Here is a 16495-nt window from a genome sequence, read left to right as displayed (position 1 = left end):
GATAATATATTGAAAATATAATTCAAAACCCTTTAATTAAATGTACCTCTTGTCCATATTTAATGTGCACTGCAATTTCTTTGATGTCTGTTTGTCAAATCTCTAAGAATATCAAGCGCGAGCAACCTTTTTTCAAGAGAAACATCACTGGACATCCGGTAGCCACTAACCAGTAGTCTTGCGCAATAAGTCATCATCAAACCCACAAAACATAATCCAGTAAAAATCGCATTTATTTCAGCACGACACTTCAAAATGTGCAGAATTGGATAGAGAATACTAATCATTAATTCCAAATACTGTCAGCACGTAAATATACTGTCATTCGAGTGATTGTTTCTACATCTCCTTTGCTTAGACTCGGTGAGGTAAGCGGCCTCAAAGGAAGCCTTGAACCACTGACCCTTACACTGCAAGCCAGTCTTCCAAGTGGAAAATGCACCGTTTGTCTACACACACAGTATGGCTAGTGCTACAAGAAACAGTGCCAAAGAGAGTATTTATTCATTCACATTAAATAATCAGGTTCTCTTTTTTGTTTTGTTCATGACTTAGAGTCAATCTCAGTAGAGTCGGGCCCCGAATCCAAAAGTTTGTTTGATGGCTTCAAAGTAGTATCTCTTCCAACCCTCCTTCGTCCTATCCTCTTCTCCAGTAGGGACATCTTTACATTCCATCTTCAGCTCAGTCTCATTGCCTCGATCCTTCATGTTTAGAGTGATAGTCGCATAGTGCTCTGGAAGAGGGAAATCAGAGTGAGTTGTTGCAAAAACAATATATCCAAGCCATTTATGTTACTATCCAGGGTTCCTCAAGTCCAGTCGTGGGTCCCCAACAGGGTATGCAGGCTTTTGTTCCTGCCCAGTTTCAACACACCGGATCCAACTAATCATCAAGCCTGTGATTAGTTTAATCAGGTATGTTAAAATCAAATCAAAATGTATTGGTCACATCAGATTTACAGGTGTTATAGATGCAGCAAAATGCTTGTTACTAGCTCAAACTGTGCAGTTGAATCAAATATTTGTATAACTAAACCAAGATGGAATCAACACGCTGTGGTCTAATGGGAACAAATGAGTGATAGTGGGCAGAACAAGCATAGAGGTGGGCAGAGCCAAGCACGCGCTGGCGATATCCTATCGGCGCATTCCAGTATACATCTGCATATTTCCGTTAAGGAACACCTACTCTGAAGTGCACGTGTACAATAACTCCATTTGCTTTTGCACTCCTAAGCAGTGCATTTTTTACTTTTGCAAACGGAAAAGTCCACAAAACTCTGTCCACAACAAATTATACTTTTAGGAACAGAAAACTGTATTGACATCAAATGTTTAATTGATGAGAAAATGTACAGAATGTCAGCCAAAACCCATCTTCTCCCATTGCCCGCCAGTGAGCTTGCTATCGCTTCCATACAATATTTGGTTGTGAGCGGAAACGCCAACAGGATGCTTCACATGTATACATCCAGTGAGATATCGGTCTCATTGTTCTATCGGTGGTGGAATGTCTAGCAAATACCAAACAAATACACAGATAATCAAATCAAGAAATGTCAGAATGCGTCCAATTATCAAATCCAAAGTAGATATCACGTGAGCAATGTCAGAATCCAGAATATAAATACAATGCTTCAGAAAGTATTCACACCCCTCGACTTCTTCCACATTTTGTTGTTACAAAGTGGGATTACAATGGATTTGTCATTTTTTGTCAACGATCTACACAAAATACTCTGTCAAAGTAGAGGAAAAATTATATAATTTGTAATACATATTTTTTTTTTTAACACTAATATACTGTATCTTGATTAAATAAGTATTCATCCCCCTGAGTCAATGCATGTTAGAATCACCTTTGGCAGCGATTACAGCGTTAAATCTTTCTGGGTAAGTCTATACATTTTGCACACCTGGATTGTACAATATTTGCACATTATTCTCTAAAAAAATTCTTCAAGCACTGTCATGTTGGTTGTTGATCATTGCTAGACAGCCATTTTCAAGTCTTGCCATAGATTTTTCAAGACAATTTACGCCAAAACTGTAACTAGGCTACTCAGGAACATTCAATGTCATCTTGGTAAGCAATTCCAGTGTATATTTGGCCTTGTGTTGTAGATTATTGTCCTGCTGAAAGGTGAATGTCTCCCAGTGTCAGTTGGAAAGCAGACTGAACCAGGTTTTCCTCTAGGATTTTGCCTGTGCTTAGCTTTATTCTGTTTTATTTAGCCTAAAAAAAACATGACTAACATGATGGAGCCACCATCATGCTTGAAAATATGTGTTTGAAATGCACTGCTCGACTGAGGGACCTTACAGATAATTGTATGTGTGGAGTCCAGTACATGGGTTTGAGGTAGTCATTCAAAAATCATCTTAAAAACACTTATTGCACACAGTGAGTCCAAGGCAACTTAAGCACATTTTTACTTGCCATAACAAAGGGGTTGAATACTTACTGACTCAAGACATTTCAGCTTTTCATTTTTAATTAATTTGTAAACATAATTCAACTGACATTTTAAATTGAGGCCCTGGCGTGACATTTTGATAACCATGTAAATCTCTCTCGGACAAGCTTATTTATCAATATTTTCGGGCTCTTTTTACTCTTAGATTCTAAAATGCTAATTAGCATCAAAGTAGACATCACACGAGACTACAAATCCCTGCAAGCTCCTTCATGTCATCTCTAGCTGGCACCTTTGCTAACAGGTATTGTGTCAATTTAAAACTTGCACAAGACAGTTCACAGAATTGTCAATTGAAAGAAATGTAGCCAATTTATTCATTACTACATTTAGCTAACAGGTGGCTCGGATTCTCTGGATTAACTGTCTCGGAAGGAAGAATAACAATGATCAAGTGTCCTTTCTCCCCGTGTAACACAGGAGATGAATTCTCCTCAGATTTCCTTTGTTAAAGTCCTCTGCAACAATAAATGCGGTTTCCAGTTTGCTCAATGAGTGTTATCCTTAGTTCTAGGATGAAACAAAAGCCTGAAAAACCTGTGGGTCCCCAGGAGCTAGTTGAGAAAGCAGTTTGTGTTGTAGAGATGACCTGTATAAGAAATACCTAAGTGGAGACATGCTGAAATTAAAGTTGATAAGGTTAAAAGGAGCACACACAAAATCAACAGAGCACAACCGGGCAAAGTGGGGAAACCTACCACATGGCCAGGTCTTGAACCTCCATTTCATAACAATCTTCTCATCTGGGACCTAAGAAGTGGAAACAAAGACTAGTTAGAATTGGGACGTTCTTCCACAATGGGTTACGATTGACGGATAAACAAACATGATCTCACGTGTCCTCACCAGCTCTGTAAACTCTCCGTTGACACTCCCCTCGAGCAGCTGAAACTTCCCTCCTTTTTCTCCGTCGACCACAGCTGCAGCATGGGTGAACGCCTGGACCATCTGCATTACCAGAGAGGAGACCAGAGGAGGCGAATCAGCAATGATTCCTACAAGCCGTCAGCCAATAGTAGTCATGATTCAAAAGAGTTATGGGCCACCAATTTGAAAGTAGGTGGACATTATCTTACAATAGGCAACATTTCTGAACCAGCAGCAATCTACACAGAGTTTAAGTCTAGTTCACTGAGGTTGCTCCTCGTTCCCAATTGAAAGCAACAGTAAAATCCAACATTGGATATAAGAGTGAATCAAATGTTTGCACTGGTGAAATTATTTGCACTAGTGAAGTACCGCAGGGGGAAAAAAGGATAAAAATGACATCAAAACCCAGGTAAAACCCTTTCTTTAGAAGGTAAACTAGCACATGCACTCAATGATATTCTTACTCTACATTATTAGGGCAACTGAGCTTGTTAATGACATGGAAACCCTGCTTTACTGCTTCACCCAAACTCGGTCCTCGGGACCCCAAGGGGTGCACGTTTTGGTTTTTGTCCTAGCACTACACGACTGATTCAAAAATTCAAGTTTTGATCATTTGAATCAGCTGTGCAGTGTTAGGGCAAAACCCAAAACATGCACCCCTTGGTGTCCCAAGGACCGAGTTTGGGAAACGCTGCAGTTAAGCCTCTCTGCATCTCACCATTGCCAAACTATGGTTGTTTCAATACTCTAAAATGGCATCCTTTCCTACTTCCTCAGTGACTGGGGAAAGGACTGGCAAGGGCAACCGTTTAAGAACTAAAACAGAAGCAAACAGCAAATAGAACGAAACGGAGAGGGACCCAACTGAATTTGTCCAATAGAAACTCGTTTGGAGTAAACAGTTGCAAAACATTTTGCAACAGACTATACGTTTAGCAACAGAATCTGCGTAATGAATATACTCCTGGAGTATATTTTGTTCATGGAGTGTACAACTGTTATGCCTGACCCGATAAGTGATGTTCGAGGAAAGGACAAGGAAAAGACTACTTGACCACTCACGTTTTGGTTGATGAAGGTTCTGTACAGCTCATCAGGTGAGGTGAGGAAGGTTTCCTTGAGACTAAACTTGCAGGTTGAAATCTTGACCCCTGTGCTTGATGGTGGAGCAGAAACAGAGGGACCAATCTGGGGACAGACAACAGACAAGCGTGATCATGAAGTCCCAGTATTTTTGTACCTTAGGTGAAGCTCACGTAATACTCGATAAGCCTGAATACTTGATATCCAAAACTTGGAAGTTGAGTAAATTCATTTTGGAATGGATTGTGGCACTTTACATTGTATGAAGGGCGGTGGGGATGAACTTCAGTTACATTTTTACAGATAAAAAAAATACATTTCTTTATTTTGTTTTGCTAATTGGACTCTTGAACACAACATGTACGGAACACTCCTTACACTGTTATTGCTAGTTGGGTTTTAAATCATTACTCCCTTGATACATTGGCTGCGTCCCAATTCTTCTCCATTCTTTTGTTTGTATTGGATTGATGTAAACATTAGCTAGATGTTTTCACCATTGTTAAATCCATAACAGAAGAGATTTAGGTTAGAGAATCAGGGCGTAAGGTAAGAAGGCAACTGCTACCCACCTGGGTTTTGTCAACTTTGACCTTTGTCTGCGATGGCTGTGGCTTGCTCGCCGCCCCATTCGCCGTGGGCAGGATCATGCCCTGGGTGAACTCTGCAATCATCGGAAAAGTTCAATTTCAACTAGTATCAAGCGGAACTATCGCCTATGGAAATATGGCTATGAACAGGCAATAGAGTTGAATAGATTTGAATAAAGGCCTCACCTGATTTCAGGTGGCCAACATAGCTCCCCAGGGCAGCTCGCACTTTCTTTGCTCCCTCCTTCCTCATGAGTTCGGTGAGAGGTGTATCGGGTTCATCCTTGCAGAGAACCACACTGATCTGTGCCCCCCCCCAAAAAAAGAGAGCAAAGACTATACAGATTGTTATGTTAGGTGCGTTCTTCATCTACCCATATAAAGGTAGTGCAAAGAAATAAACTTAACTCCCTTTGGGCCAACTGATATAAACTAGATGTTGTTGGTGCTCCTATTGGAGAATAGTGTTGGTGCTCCTATTGGAGAATAGTGTTGGTGCTACAGTTGGAAGTCAGCAGTGACGTTGCCATTGTAATGATAGTAATTGGTAATTTCTTGAATGTTCAGATTTTCTTTCCATCATTGTTTATTTTTGTCTTTTTTTATTTTATTTACTTTTTTGTGATGTCCTTGTATGAAGCCTTGGTGGGGTGGGTGGGAGGGATGGATGGAGGGGAAAAGGGACTAGGGATGTTGTACTGTTTTCAATGTCTCACTGTTCTCATATCTGAAAATTGTTAAATAAAGTAGAAAATAAATAAATGTAACTTTTTTCAAGAGTAACTAACATTACAACCGACAGTTAGCAGCTGTCGATTAGCCTGAAAGAGCATGATCCTGAATGGCATTCTGTCACAACCTACATCTAGGTCGTCCATGTCATTTTCATCGGAGAGGTTGGGAACGTCAATGTTCCCTTTGTACTTGATTCCGGTGTTTGATGTTCCTGGGGGAGAAAGAAAGATCGGGAGATGTCATGAAGCCTACTTTGAAGGCAGATACTATGACAACCCACCAAAATCTCACTGAACCCCTGGGTCTTTGTGTACGGGAGAATATAGTTGTCACCACCGATAAATCTACGATAATCGAGAATTTCAATAAGCATTTTCCTACGGCTGGCCATGCTTTCCACCTGGCTACCCCTACCCTGGCCAACAGCTCTGCACCCCCCACAGCAACTTGCCCAAGCCCCGCTTCTCCTCCACCCAAATCCAGATAGCCAATGTTCTCAAAGAGCTGCAAAATCTGGACCCCGACAAATCAGCTGGGCTAGACAATCTGGACCCTCTCTAAAATTATCCACTGCAATTGTTGCAACCCCTATTACTAGTCTGTTCAACCTCTTTCGTATTGTCCAAGATCTCCAAATATTGGAAAGCTGCCACGGTCATCCCCCTCTTCAAAGGGGGTGACACTCTAGACCCAAACTGTTAGACCTATATCCATCCTACCCTACCCTACCTTACTAAAGTCTTCGAAAGCCAAGTTAACAGATCATTGACAATTTCGAATCTCACCGTATCTTCTCCACTATGCAATCTGGTTTACGAGCTGGTCATGGGTGCACCTCAGCCACGCTCAAGGTCCTAAACGATATAACCGAAAAAAGACAGTACCGTGCAGCCGTCTTCATCGACCTGGCCAAGGCTTTCGACTCTGTCAATCACCACAACCTTATCGGTAGATTCAATAGCATTGGTTTCTCAAATGACTGCCTCGTCTGGTTCACCAACTACTTCTCAGACAGAGTTCAGTGTGTCAAATCGGAGGGCCTGTTGTCCGGACCTCTGGCAGTCTATGGGGGTGCCACAGGGTTCAATTCTCGGGCCGACTCTTTTCTCTGTATACATCAATGATGTCGCTCTTGCTGCTGGTGATTCTCTGATCCACCTCTATGCAGACGGGCCAGAAGTTTATAGAATGGCGTCTTCTTGGAACACTGTTAACTAACCTCCAGACGAGCTCCAATGCCATACAACACTCCTTCCGTGGCCTCTAACTGCTCTTAAATGCAAGTAAAACTAAATGCATGCTCTTCAACCGATCGCTGCCTGCACACACTCGCCAGACTAGCATTATTACTCTGGACGGTTCATACTTAGAATATGTGGACAACTACAAATACTTAGGTGTCTGGTAAGACTGTAAACTCTCCTTCCAGATTGACATTAAGCATCTACAATCCAAAGTTAAATCTAGAATCGGCTTCCTATTTCACAACAAAGCCTCCTTCACTTATGCTGCTGCTAAACATACCCTCGTAAAACTGACTATCCTACCGATCCTTGACTTCGGCGATGTCATTTACAAAATAGCCTCCAACATTCTACTCAGCAAATTGGATGTAATCTATCACAGTGCCATCCGTTTTGTCACCAAAGCCCCATATACTACCCACCACTGCGACCTGTATGCTCTCGTTGGCTGGCCCTCGCTTCATATTCGTCGCCAAACCCACTGGCTCCAGGCCATCTATAAGTCTTTGCTAGATAAAGCCCTGCCTTATCTCAGCTCACTGGTCACCATAGCAACACCCACCCGTAGCACGCGCTCCAGCAGGTATATTTCACTGGTCATCCCCAAAGCCAACTCTTACTTTGGCCGCCTTTCCTTCCAGTTCTCTGCTGCCAATGACAGGAACGAATTGCAAAAATCACAGAAGCTGGAGACATATCTCCCTCACTAACTTTAAGCATTAGCTGCCAGAGCAGCTTACCGATCACTGTACACAGCCAATCTGTAAATAGCACACCCAACTACCTCATCCCCATATTGTTATTTATTTTTGCACCCCAGTATCTCTACTTGCATATCTATCACTAGAGTGTTAATGCTAAATTGTAATTATTTCTCCACTATGGCCTATTTATTGCCTCACCTCACTAATCATACTACATTTGCACACTGTATATAGATTTCTCTATTGTATTATTGACTGTACGTTTGTTTATTCCATGTGTAACTCTGTTGTTTGTGTCACACTGCTTTGCTTTATCTTGGCCAGGTCGCAGTTGTAAATGAGAACTTGTTCTCAACTGGCCTACCTGGTTAAATAAAATAAATAAAAGTGAGTCTCATCACCATGGAAACAAGTGCTAAGCTGCACTTAGTTTGGCTCAAACCCCTCTGTGTTTCAATCAAAATGTGGGATACTTTTCCTTGCAGAAAACATCTTACTATGTTTTCAACATGAGTTCCATACAGAGTGGTGTGTGTGAGTGTGCTGCACTCACCGGTCCACGTCGCCTTGACGTTCCACTCATAGAAGTAGATGAGCTTTCCCTTGCGGTTGTTGATGGACGCCTCGCCGTCCAGCGTCGGGACGTCGGTGACCTCGCAGCTCCCCTCGGGTCCCTCCACGCGCAGCCCCAACAGGAGCTCCTTCAGCTTGTCTGTCGACCAGCCTGTCACATCACGCTCCGTCCTGTAGGGACACGCAATGAATTCATATATTCAACTGGGTTGTGTTCAGTAGGGCACACAGTCACCCAACAAAGCATTCTTGTAACAGAAACAAGCATTTGCTATTGGAGAACTTCCCCGTTTCAGACCGCTCATATTTTGTGCTTGTGTAATGAACTAGTAAAACTGTGATATGGTAATTTGGCTGTCAACATTGACACAGTGACATGTTCAGTATGTGGCCCGTGCCGGTACCAAACCCACAACCCAGGTGTTGCTGGCACCATGCCAGCAAAGCTCAATTGTAGCAGTGTGTACACAGCCCTAGATGGACTCAAAAGAAAGTAATCCGTTTCAAATCACCTATTCTTAGGCAAGTGAATTTTTCCTTCAGAAATATAGTTCAATTGGGTTTATTTACATAATAATAAATATACATTACTCTCTGAAGACAATCACACCCCTGGACCTTTTCCAGATGTTGTTCAGCTACAGCCTGAATTCAAAATGGATTCAATTGAAATGCTTTTGTCACTGGCCTACACACAATACCCCATAATGTCAAAGTGGATAAAAATAAACAAATTAATAAATTAAAAGCTACAAAAGTATTCAATCCCTTTTATGTCAAGCCTAAATGATTTAAGGTGTAAAAACTTGATTAACAGCCACATACTAAAAAGGCATGGACTCTGTGTGCATTAATAGAGTTTAACATGAGTTTTGAATGACTACCTCATCTCTGTACCCAACACATACAGATCATTGTAAGGTCCCCTCAGTTGAGCAGTACATTTCAAACAGATTCAACCACAAATACCAGGGAGATTCTCCAATGCCTCAAAGAAAAGGGGACCTTTTGGTAGATATAATAGCATGGTGAAGTTAATTACACTTTGGATGGCGCATCAATACACAGAGTCACTACAAAGATACAGGCGTCCTTCCTAACTCAGTTGTTGGAGAGGAAGGAAACTGCTCAGGGATTTCACCACGAGGCCAATGGGTACTTTAAAACCGTTTACAGAGTTTAATGGCTGTGATAGGAAAAAACTGAGGATGGATTAACAACATTATAGTTACTCCACAATACTAACCTAATTAACAGACTGAAAAGGAAGCCTGTAAAGAATAAAACATATTCCAAAAACAAGCATCCAGTTTGCAACAATGCACTAAAGTAATGCTGCAAAGAAATGTGGCAAAGCAATTCACTTTCTTTTTGTCCTGAATACAAAGTGTTCAAATCACTTTTTCAAGTTTCACTCTCCATTTTTTCAAGCATAGTGGTGCCTGTTTGTTATTGACCAGGGAGTGTTAAGATAAAAAATAAAAAAAATGAAAGCAACGGAACAGAGCTAAGCACAAGCAAAATGTGGAAAACCTGGTTCAGTCTGCTCTCCACCAGACACTGGGAGATGAATTCACCTTTCAGCAAGACAACCCGAAAACACAACGCCAAATCTATACTGGAGTTGCTTAGCAAAAACAGTGAATGTTCCTGAGTGGCCAAGTTACAGTTCTGACTTATAATCTACTTGAAAATCTCAGGCAAAACCTGAAAATGTCTGTCTAGCAACAAGCAACTACCACTTTGACAGAGCTTGAAGAATTTTGAAAATAATTTATATAAATTTAAAAAATGGGCAAATGTTGCGCAATCCAGGTGTGGAAAGCTCTTAGACCCAGAAAAGAGATATTTCTGTATTTCATTTTTCAATAAATCTGCAAACATTTCTAAAACCCTGTTTTCACTTAGTTATTAAGGGGTATTGTGTGTAGATGAGTGGAAAAAATATTAAATCCATTTTGTATTGAGGCTGCAACAAAATGTGGAATAAATCAAGGGGTATGAATACTTTCTGAAGGCACTGTATTTACAGTTATTGCACTTATTAAGTCAGACTAAATGATCTGAGTAGAAAAACAGGGAAACAATGAGTCCAAGACAGTTCACAAAAGAACATACCAGAGGGGGCAGCGTTTACTAGGATCACCTGGTTACCGCCAGTGTTGAATACATTGAGCTCGTTGACAAATCAAACCACGGGACGCTTTTTCACACATATTTATTTGCCAAAAAGGTCCACGGTGGGCCTGTGTAAGCTAATACAAATGTATTGGAGACAGGTTTATGGCAGTGAATGTCATTCATTTATAGCTATAGTATTTCTCAGCTAAGTAACATAAGTAGGCCTACAGTATCACAGCGAGGTCAAACAGGTCGCGTGTGTGTATGTGTGTGTGTGTGTGTGTGAGAGACTATCCTGTGTCCACAGCAACACGATTGATTATGCTCTACCCCCAGTGCATGTGGTGTACTATGGTCTTGGCCATCGACAAAGCCACAGTGGAGAGGGTAAAAACCTTCAAGTTCCTCAGCGTGTACATCACTGACGACCTGAAATGGTCCCCTCACACAGAGAGTATGGTGTAGGAGGCTGAAGACATTTGGCTTGGCCTCTAAGACCCTCAAAAACGTCTACAGATGCACCATTAAGAGCATCCTGTCGGTCTGCATCACCGACTGGTACAAAAATTGCACCGTCTGCAACTGCAGGGCTCTCCAGAGGGTGGGGCAGCCAGCCCAACATTTCATTGGGGGCACACTGCCTGCTCCCCAGGACATTTACAGCGCCTGGAGTAAAAGCCCAAGAAGATCATCAAGGACCTCAGCCACCGAACCACAGCCTGTTCACCCCGCTAACATCTAGGAGGAGGTGACAGTACAGGTACATCAAAGTCTGGAGGAAACCATACGGTGAAGCATGGTGGCAGCATCATGTTGTGTGGATGTTCTGCAGCGGCACGGCCTGGGAGACTAGTCAGGATCGAGGCAAAGATGAACAGAGAAAAGTACAGAGATCTTTGATGAAAACCTGCTCCAGAGCGCTCAGGTTCACCTTACAGCAGCAATAATGCTATACAGAGTAATCTACTCACGTTCGCACACGCCGATTCACGGACCGTCTATATCCGGGTTGCATACAGTTTATACCACAGACATTAAAACCAGTAGATAGGATTGGAATGTCAGCGCTATGGAAAACTCCCGATGTCACATGAAGCCAGAAGTATTTATAGAAACAGTAACAATATTACACATCAATACAGGGACATTCCTGTGAATACTCTGGGGAAAAAAGGGAATATTTGAATATGAAGCATGTAATATTCAGAGATGCAAACTGGTGAGAGCCCAAAAGGACGACTTTTTTCCCCCTGACACACGCAAACACAGGGATTCTTTTTTTTTTGCTTTAAATTTCTAGTGACTTTTAGGCTGGAATCCCTTCTTGAAACGCAGGTTAACTGTTCTAACTAAACAACAAAGAACATGATCAGTCTCGGTGTGTGAAATAAAAAGTGGTTCATGTGAACCAAACTCCTAGCTAAAAAAATTAAGGAACACAATCCAATGTTATTTGTTGCCTAGACTTACACCAATGTTGCCGTTAGCGATGACAGCCTTTATAATAGAACGCTTGTGACGACACACGGACACGCGCTAAATATTGCACTAGAATGAAACAAACAGGCATTCTATTTATGCTCCACTATAGTGGACATGGATTAAATGCACAAGGCTACATGTGTACAAAAGTAACGTTCACGGAGTAAAACATTAAATAATCCCCCCTCAATCACACGAAAGGGTTACAGCACGGTCAAGTTCAACACAGCAAAAGCATTATCTTTGGGCTACACTGCACATTATCACATTGTAGAACAGATGTACACAGGAAGAAAGTGTACAATGTGCCAGCAGCAGAACACGAGACCCTTTGTTGGCATAATTGATCTCTTTCGGGCAGGGAGTGCGTACACCTGACATATCCCTTTTTATACTCCTTATTGAAAAAGAGGGAAAGTGTGTGGTGTTCCTTTTCACCTCTATTGGCATCCAGCTTGAAGCCAGGCCCAGCTGAACTTGATCCCTGAATCCACTTGTTTAACAAGCGACAAATCTAATTTTCACCTAATTCTCCCACCCTGAAAATTAACCAGAGGGAAAACAATAGTTCATTAGCTAGCTAACATTTCACACAGAATGCCAGGGTCCAGTGAGCAACTAACGTTATAGCTTAAGGAATGGCAAGGAGTCGTATAACCAGTCAATAATATAGCCAATTGGTTCCTCGCGCTAACGTTATCTGATGTTGAAACGTTCTTTTACCTAATTTTCACACCATAAACTACATTATTTGATCTAACTAAGTTAGCTAAATGTTACTCAACATTTTTCTGGCTAGCTAACAGAGAATTCGAGCCAGCTACTGTAGCAAGATACTTAACAATGCTAGGGTTGTAACTGGCAAACTGCCTTTCCACTCTCTTTCCTGAGCACGCGCTGATGCTGGAACTAGCAAGTTGGTTGGCTCTTCTCTTCATAGGGATCCACCGACTTGACATTTTTGGGCGATACCGATATTTTCCTTGCTAAAAAAATCTGATACCGATACCCGATTAAAAATATTTTGTCCTTAAGCATTCTAGTACAGTTAAATAGTTCACCCACACACACAGACCAAGAAGTTATTTTGTTGTCATTTACGTATGTCCCCATCACCAGTAAAATAATCTAAACCCATTTCTTTCACTTACTTGCTGTGCTGTTTCGTTGTTCAATCGTTTCATTCTCAACCAGGATTTCATCATACATGTCAAGCAGTGAAGTTTCAGCTGTCTGTCCGTGGCCTCTTCTGTCGTGGATCTTCTTCCTCAGTGCACACTGTCAATGTGTCCCTTTCTATCTTGTCCAGCTGTGTCTAACATTTGACGTAAACCCTGTTGCTAGTCTGCATCAAAGTAGCGGTAAAGAGGCTCAGAGAGAATGCCACTGAATCGCTTGATCACAGCCTCTAGAACTTTTCCAAGTTAACCCGGCGGTCTGTGTCGGCATTTTTGTTGAGCAGGCGTTTCAATGCCATGACAGGGTATCACATCTGCTGCAGAGGCAGTTGAGCTTATTTCTCCAGTCAGTTGTTTGAATGGAGCTCGGAGTGTTCATGTTTCAAACATGTTCTCAAATGCCGTTGAAATGGCAGCAACGGTATGAGAACCAGTAACATTAATGAGCATGCAATACGGCTTTCCTCAGTACGAAATCCTTGTCGACTCATTGTCAGACTTGGCATGCTCATGGGGCTGACATCTCTGATTCAAATGTCAGTCGTGAAGCTAATAGCAGTGACGCCCATAGCAAGTAGCTCATGGATGTTCGTTTCATCAATACTGTGTAATTCCGGTAGGGCAACATCTGAAAAAAATCACCTACTTGGTAATGTGTACTGGGGCTCGAGGTGCTCGACCAGTCAAGGGCAATGAATTCCATTATCTTGGTGTTAATGGATTTCGCCTTTGAGTTGTTTCGCTGAAATTCTCTCACTCTTTCGAATGACTGCTGGACTTGAACTTGTTTAGTTGTTGGAAGTGTGTGCTTAGTTTTTTCCCTGCTTTTGTTCTAAGTAGTCTCTGAACTTCTGGGGGTGATGCACTTTCAAATGAGTAATTAGGTTTGTGGTATTGAAAGATTTCACTTTCTCACCTCCTCAGGAAATAGCAGCACAAACGTTGCATGCGGCCTTTTTGTTATCTTCCTTTGAAACTGAAAAATAGATCCACACAGCAAACATTGTGGGCTAGGTTGGGAATGCTGTGTTGCACGTGTAGTGCTGGATTCTCCGTGGCGTCATTCGTCATCTACCTATGTTATATAGGTATGAACGTCAGCTTTGACATCGGTTTTGCACATTGGCATTAAGCTAGACATCGGGCCAATGCAGATGTTGGCATTTATAGCTAATATCGTACGGTTCCTATATGCTAACCGATTCTTCGACCAATCCCATCGTGGTTGGTCTGTCAGCACAGTCCTGTATGACGACAAATGTAGTCCTCAGAATGGATCACTATTTAATTAAATATCTGGATTTGTAGCGAACGTTCAAATAATTCACTGTGGGGACGGAACTTGATCATCATAAACACATTTTAGAGCCCAAAACAGGCGTCTAAAATGTTTTAGTTTGGCAGTTCTGGCGATCGTAATTTACATAGGCTTCCTCAGACAGACCTGGCATTTTGGCAGCGCTAGGTTGCTATGCAGCAGCAAAGCTCGTGACTTCACGCTCCAGACCAGACACTGGGGGCCTGGTGTATATGGACGAACATCACACGCACACTAGCACTCACTGCGCATAGGGAGCAGCAAAGACGCCACATCATCCAAAAACACAGCAGACATTGGATGAATAGAAGATGTTAATATATTTTGATGTGAGTGATGGAAAAACAAAATTGGCATCCTCGACAATTATTTGAATAATTCAATGAATGAATGTTTTATACCAAGGCAGTTGTGTTAAGTACTTAAGTGTACATTAAAGTACTACTAAAGTAGTTTTTTGGGGTATCAGTACTTTCTTTATATTTGACAACTTTCACTACATTCCTAAAGAAAATTTACTTTTTACTCCATACATTTTCCCTGACACCCAAAAGTACTGCTTATATTTAGATGTTTTATTTAACTACACAACTCAGTTAAGAACAAATTCTTATTTACAATGACGGCCTACCCCGGCCAAACCCATAAGCCGGACGACGCTGGGCCAATTGTGCTCCGCCCTATGGGACTCCCAATCACGGCCTGTTGTGATACAGCCTGGAATCGAACCAGGGTCTGTAGTGACACCTCTAGCACTGACATGCAGTGCCTTAGACTGCTGTGCCACTCGGGAGCCCAATGCTTAGCAAGACAGAAAATGGTCCAATTCGCACACTTATCACGAGAACATCCCTGGTCATCCCTACTGCCTCTGATCTGGCAGACTTACTAATCACAAATGTTTTGTTTTTAAATTTTGACTGAGCGTTGGAGTGTGACCCTGGCTATCCGTAAATAAATAAAAACAATTGTGCTGTCTGGTTGGTTTAATATAAGGAACTTTTAAATTGTCCACACCTATACTTTTGATACTTAAGTATATTTTAGCAACTACATTTACTTTTGATACTTAAGTATATTTAAAAACAAATTTTTAGGCATTTCAACGGACTTCTTTCTCTATGTGGGAGTCTGGGCCGGGCGTTATCTAAACTGCAGTGCAGTACCGAAGCAAAACTGTTGTGGGAGCAGTCTAAACCGTGTTTCTACCTCCGGAACCCTTGCCTTGGTCTGATAATAGCTGGCCAGTGAGCAGGCCTTTCCAACTGCATCTCGAAAGGCAGTGTGCTTTCTTCAACTAGGCTAACGTTACTCACCAATGCCAGTTGTTGACGTTTGTTGCATCGGCTCTCTCCTCCACGATCCAGCGTGGATCCCCTTCTCCCCATTTAGCCATGACGACAGTGGTGGCTAGCTAATGTTAGCAACAGTAGTAACTTACTATCAAACAAGCTGTACAATTGAGTCCCCGAAGCTTGCTAACGTCAGCTAACTAGCTAGCTAAATGAATCGCAAATGCCGGCGACCAAAAGGAACGAACGTGATGATTAGCTAGCTAACGTTAGCAAGCTAAACCGATTAAGTAAATAGGTTGACTATTATCTACAATTGCGTTATGGCCGCAACTATGTTCCTGAGCGACGGTTTGCGTCTTGGTTTATGACCCTGGTCTTTCTAGAAAAGTCGTTTTGACATGCAAAGAGCTTTCACCATTACCATATGAAGGTGGTGTACAGCTACAGACGGAAGTGACGCATGTACCCCTACACCCCCCTCAAAAAATGCAGCAGCAGAGTTCCTTCTTCCTCTGTAGATTTTTTTATGGCAGTTGGCAACCAACATTAAATTGCATTACCGCCACCAACTGGATTAGAGTGTGGACTAGAGACAGTGAATGTGCTGACAAACTGCCTGGGAGCTCCTCAGTGGTGAAACTCCTCCTCCTTCAATCAGTGGTGAACCAGGTGGAACAAATCTTCCAGGCAATCTGGGCGTGCCAGCACCTGGCTCTGCTGTTGTCTTTAGACCGCAGTGAAAGGAGCGTTAGTAACACCACAAGACCAAGGAAACTTCATCTTTGTGATCAAGGTGACTGTGCAAGTCCAAGCCCTCCAC

At 42.1% G+C, this 16495-nt stretch overlaps 1 protein-coding gene across 1 annotated transcript; it reads right to left on the bottom strand.

Moving 5' to 3' along the window:
* Positions 1–215: 215 nt before the first annotated feature.
* On the bottom strand, positions 216–16143 carry LOC129824899 (activator of 90 kDa heat shock protein ATPase homolog 1-like). The gene is made up of 9 exons (XM_055884454.1): positions 15697–16143; positions 8262–8452; positions 5889–5971; positions 5212–5329; positions 5008–5099; positions 4415–4540; positions 3326–3427; positions 3178–3229; positions 216–736 (listed from the first exon to the last, which is right to left on the bottom strand). The coding sequence occupies exons 1-9, from the start codon at positions 15774–15776 to the stop codon at positions 564–566; spliced, it is 1017 nt and encodes a 338-aa protein (XP_055740429.1). The 5' UTR covers positions 15777–16143; the 3' UTR covers positions 216–563.
* Between the last annotated feature and the right edge of the window lie 352 nt (positions 16144–16495).

This window comes from Salvelinus fontinalis, chromosome 27, assembly GCF_029448725.1.
Source record: "Salvelinus fontinalis isolate EN_2023a chromosome 27, ASM2944872v1, whole genome shotgun sequence".
NCBI lineage: Eukaryota > Metazoa > Chordata > Actinopteri > Salmoniformes > Salmonidae > Salvelinus > Salvelinus fontinalis.
Note: the sequence above shows the minus strand (reverse complement) of the source record. Positions and strands in the feature narration are given on the sequence as shown.

Excerpts from the sequence above, each read along its gene's own strand:
- LOC129824899 (XM_055884454.1), bottom strand. The coding sequence starts at position 15,776 with ATGGCTAAATGGGGAGAAGGGGATCCACGCTGGATCGTGGAGGAGAGA. Across the intron at positions 5,100-5,211 it reads TGTTGGCCACCTGAAATCAG|AGTTCACCCAGGGCATGATC; the intron begins GTGAGGCCTTTA and ends CGATGATTGCAG. Across the intron at positions 737-3,177 it reads GTTCAAGACCTGGCCATGTG|AGCACTATGCGACTATCACT; the intron begins GTAGGTTTCCCC and ends TCCCTCTTCCAG.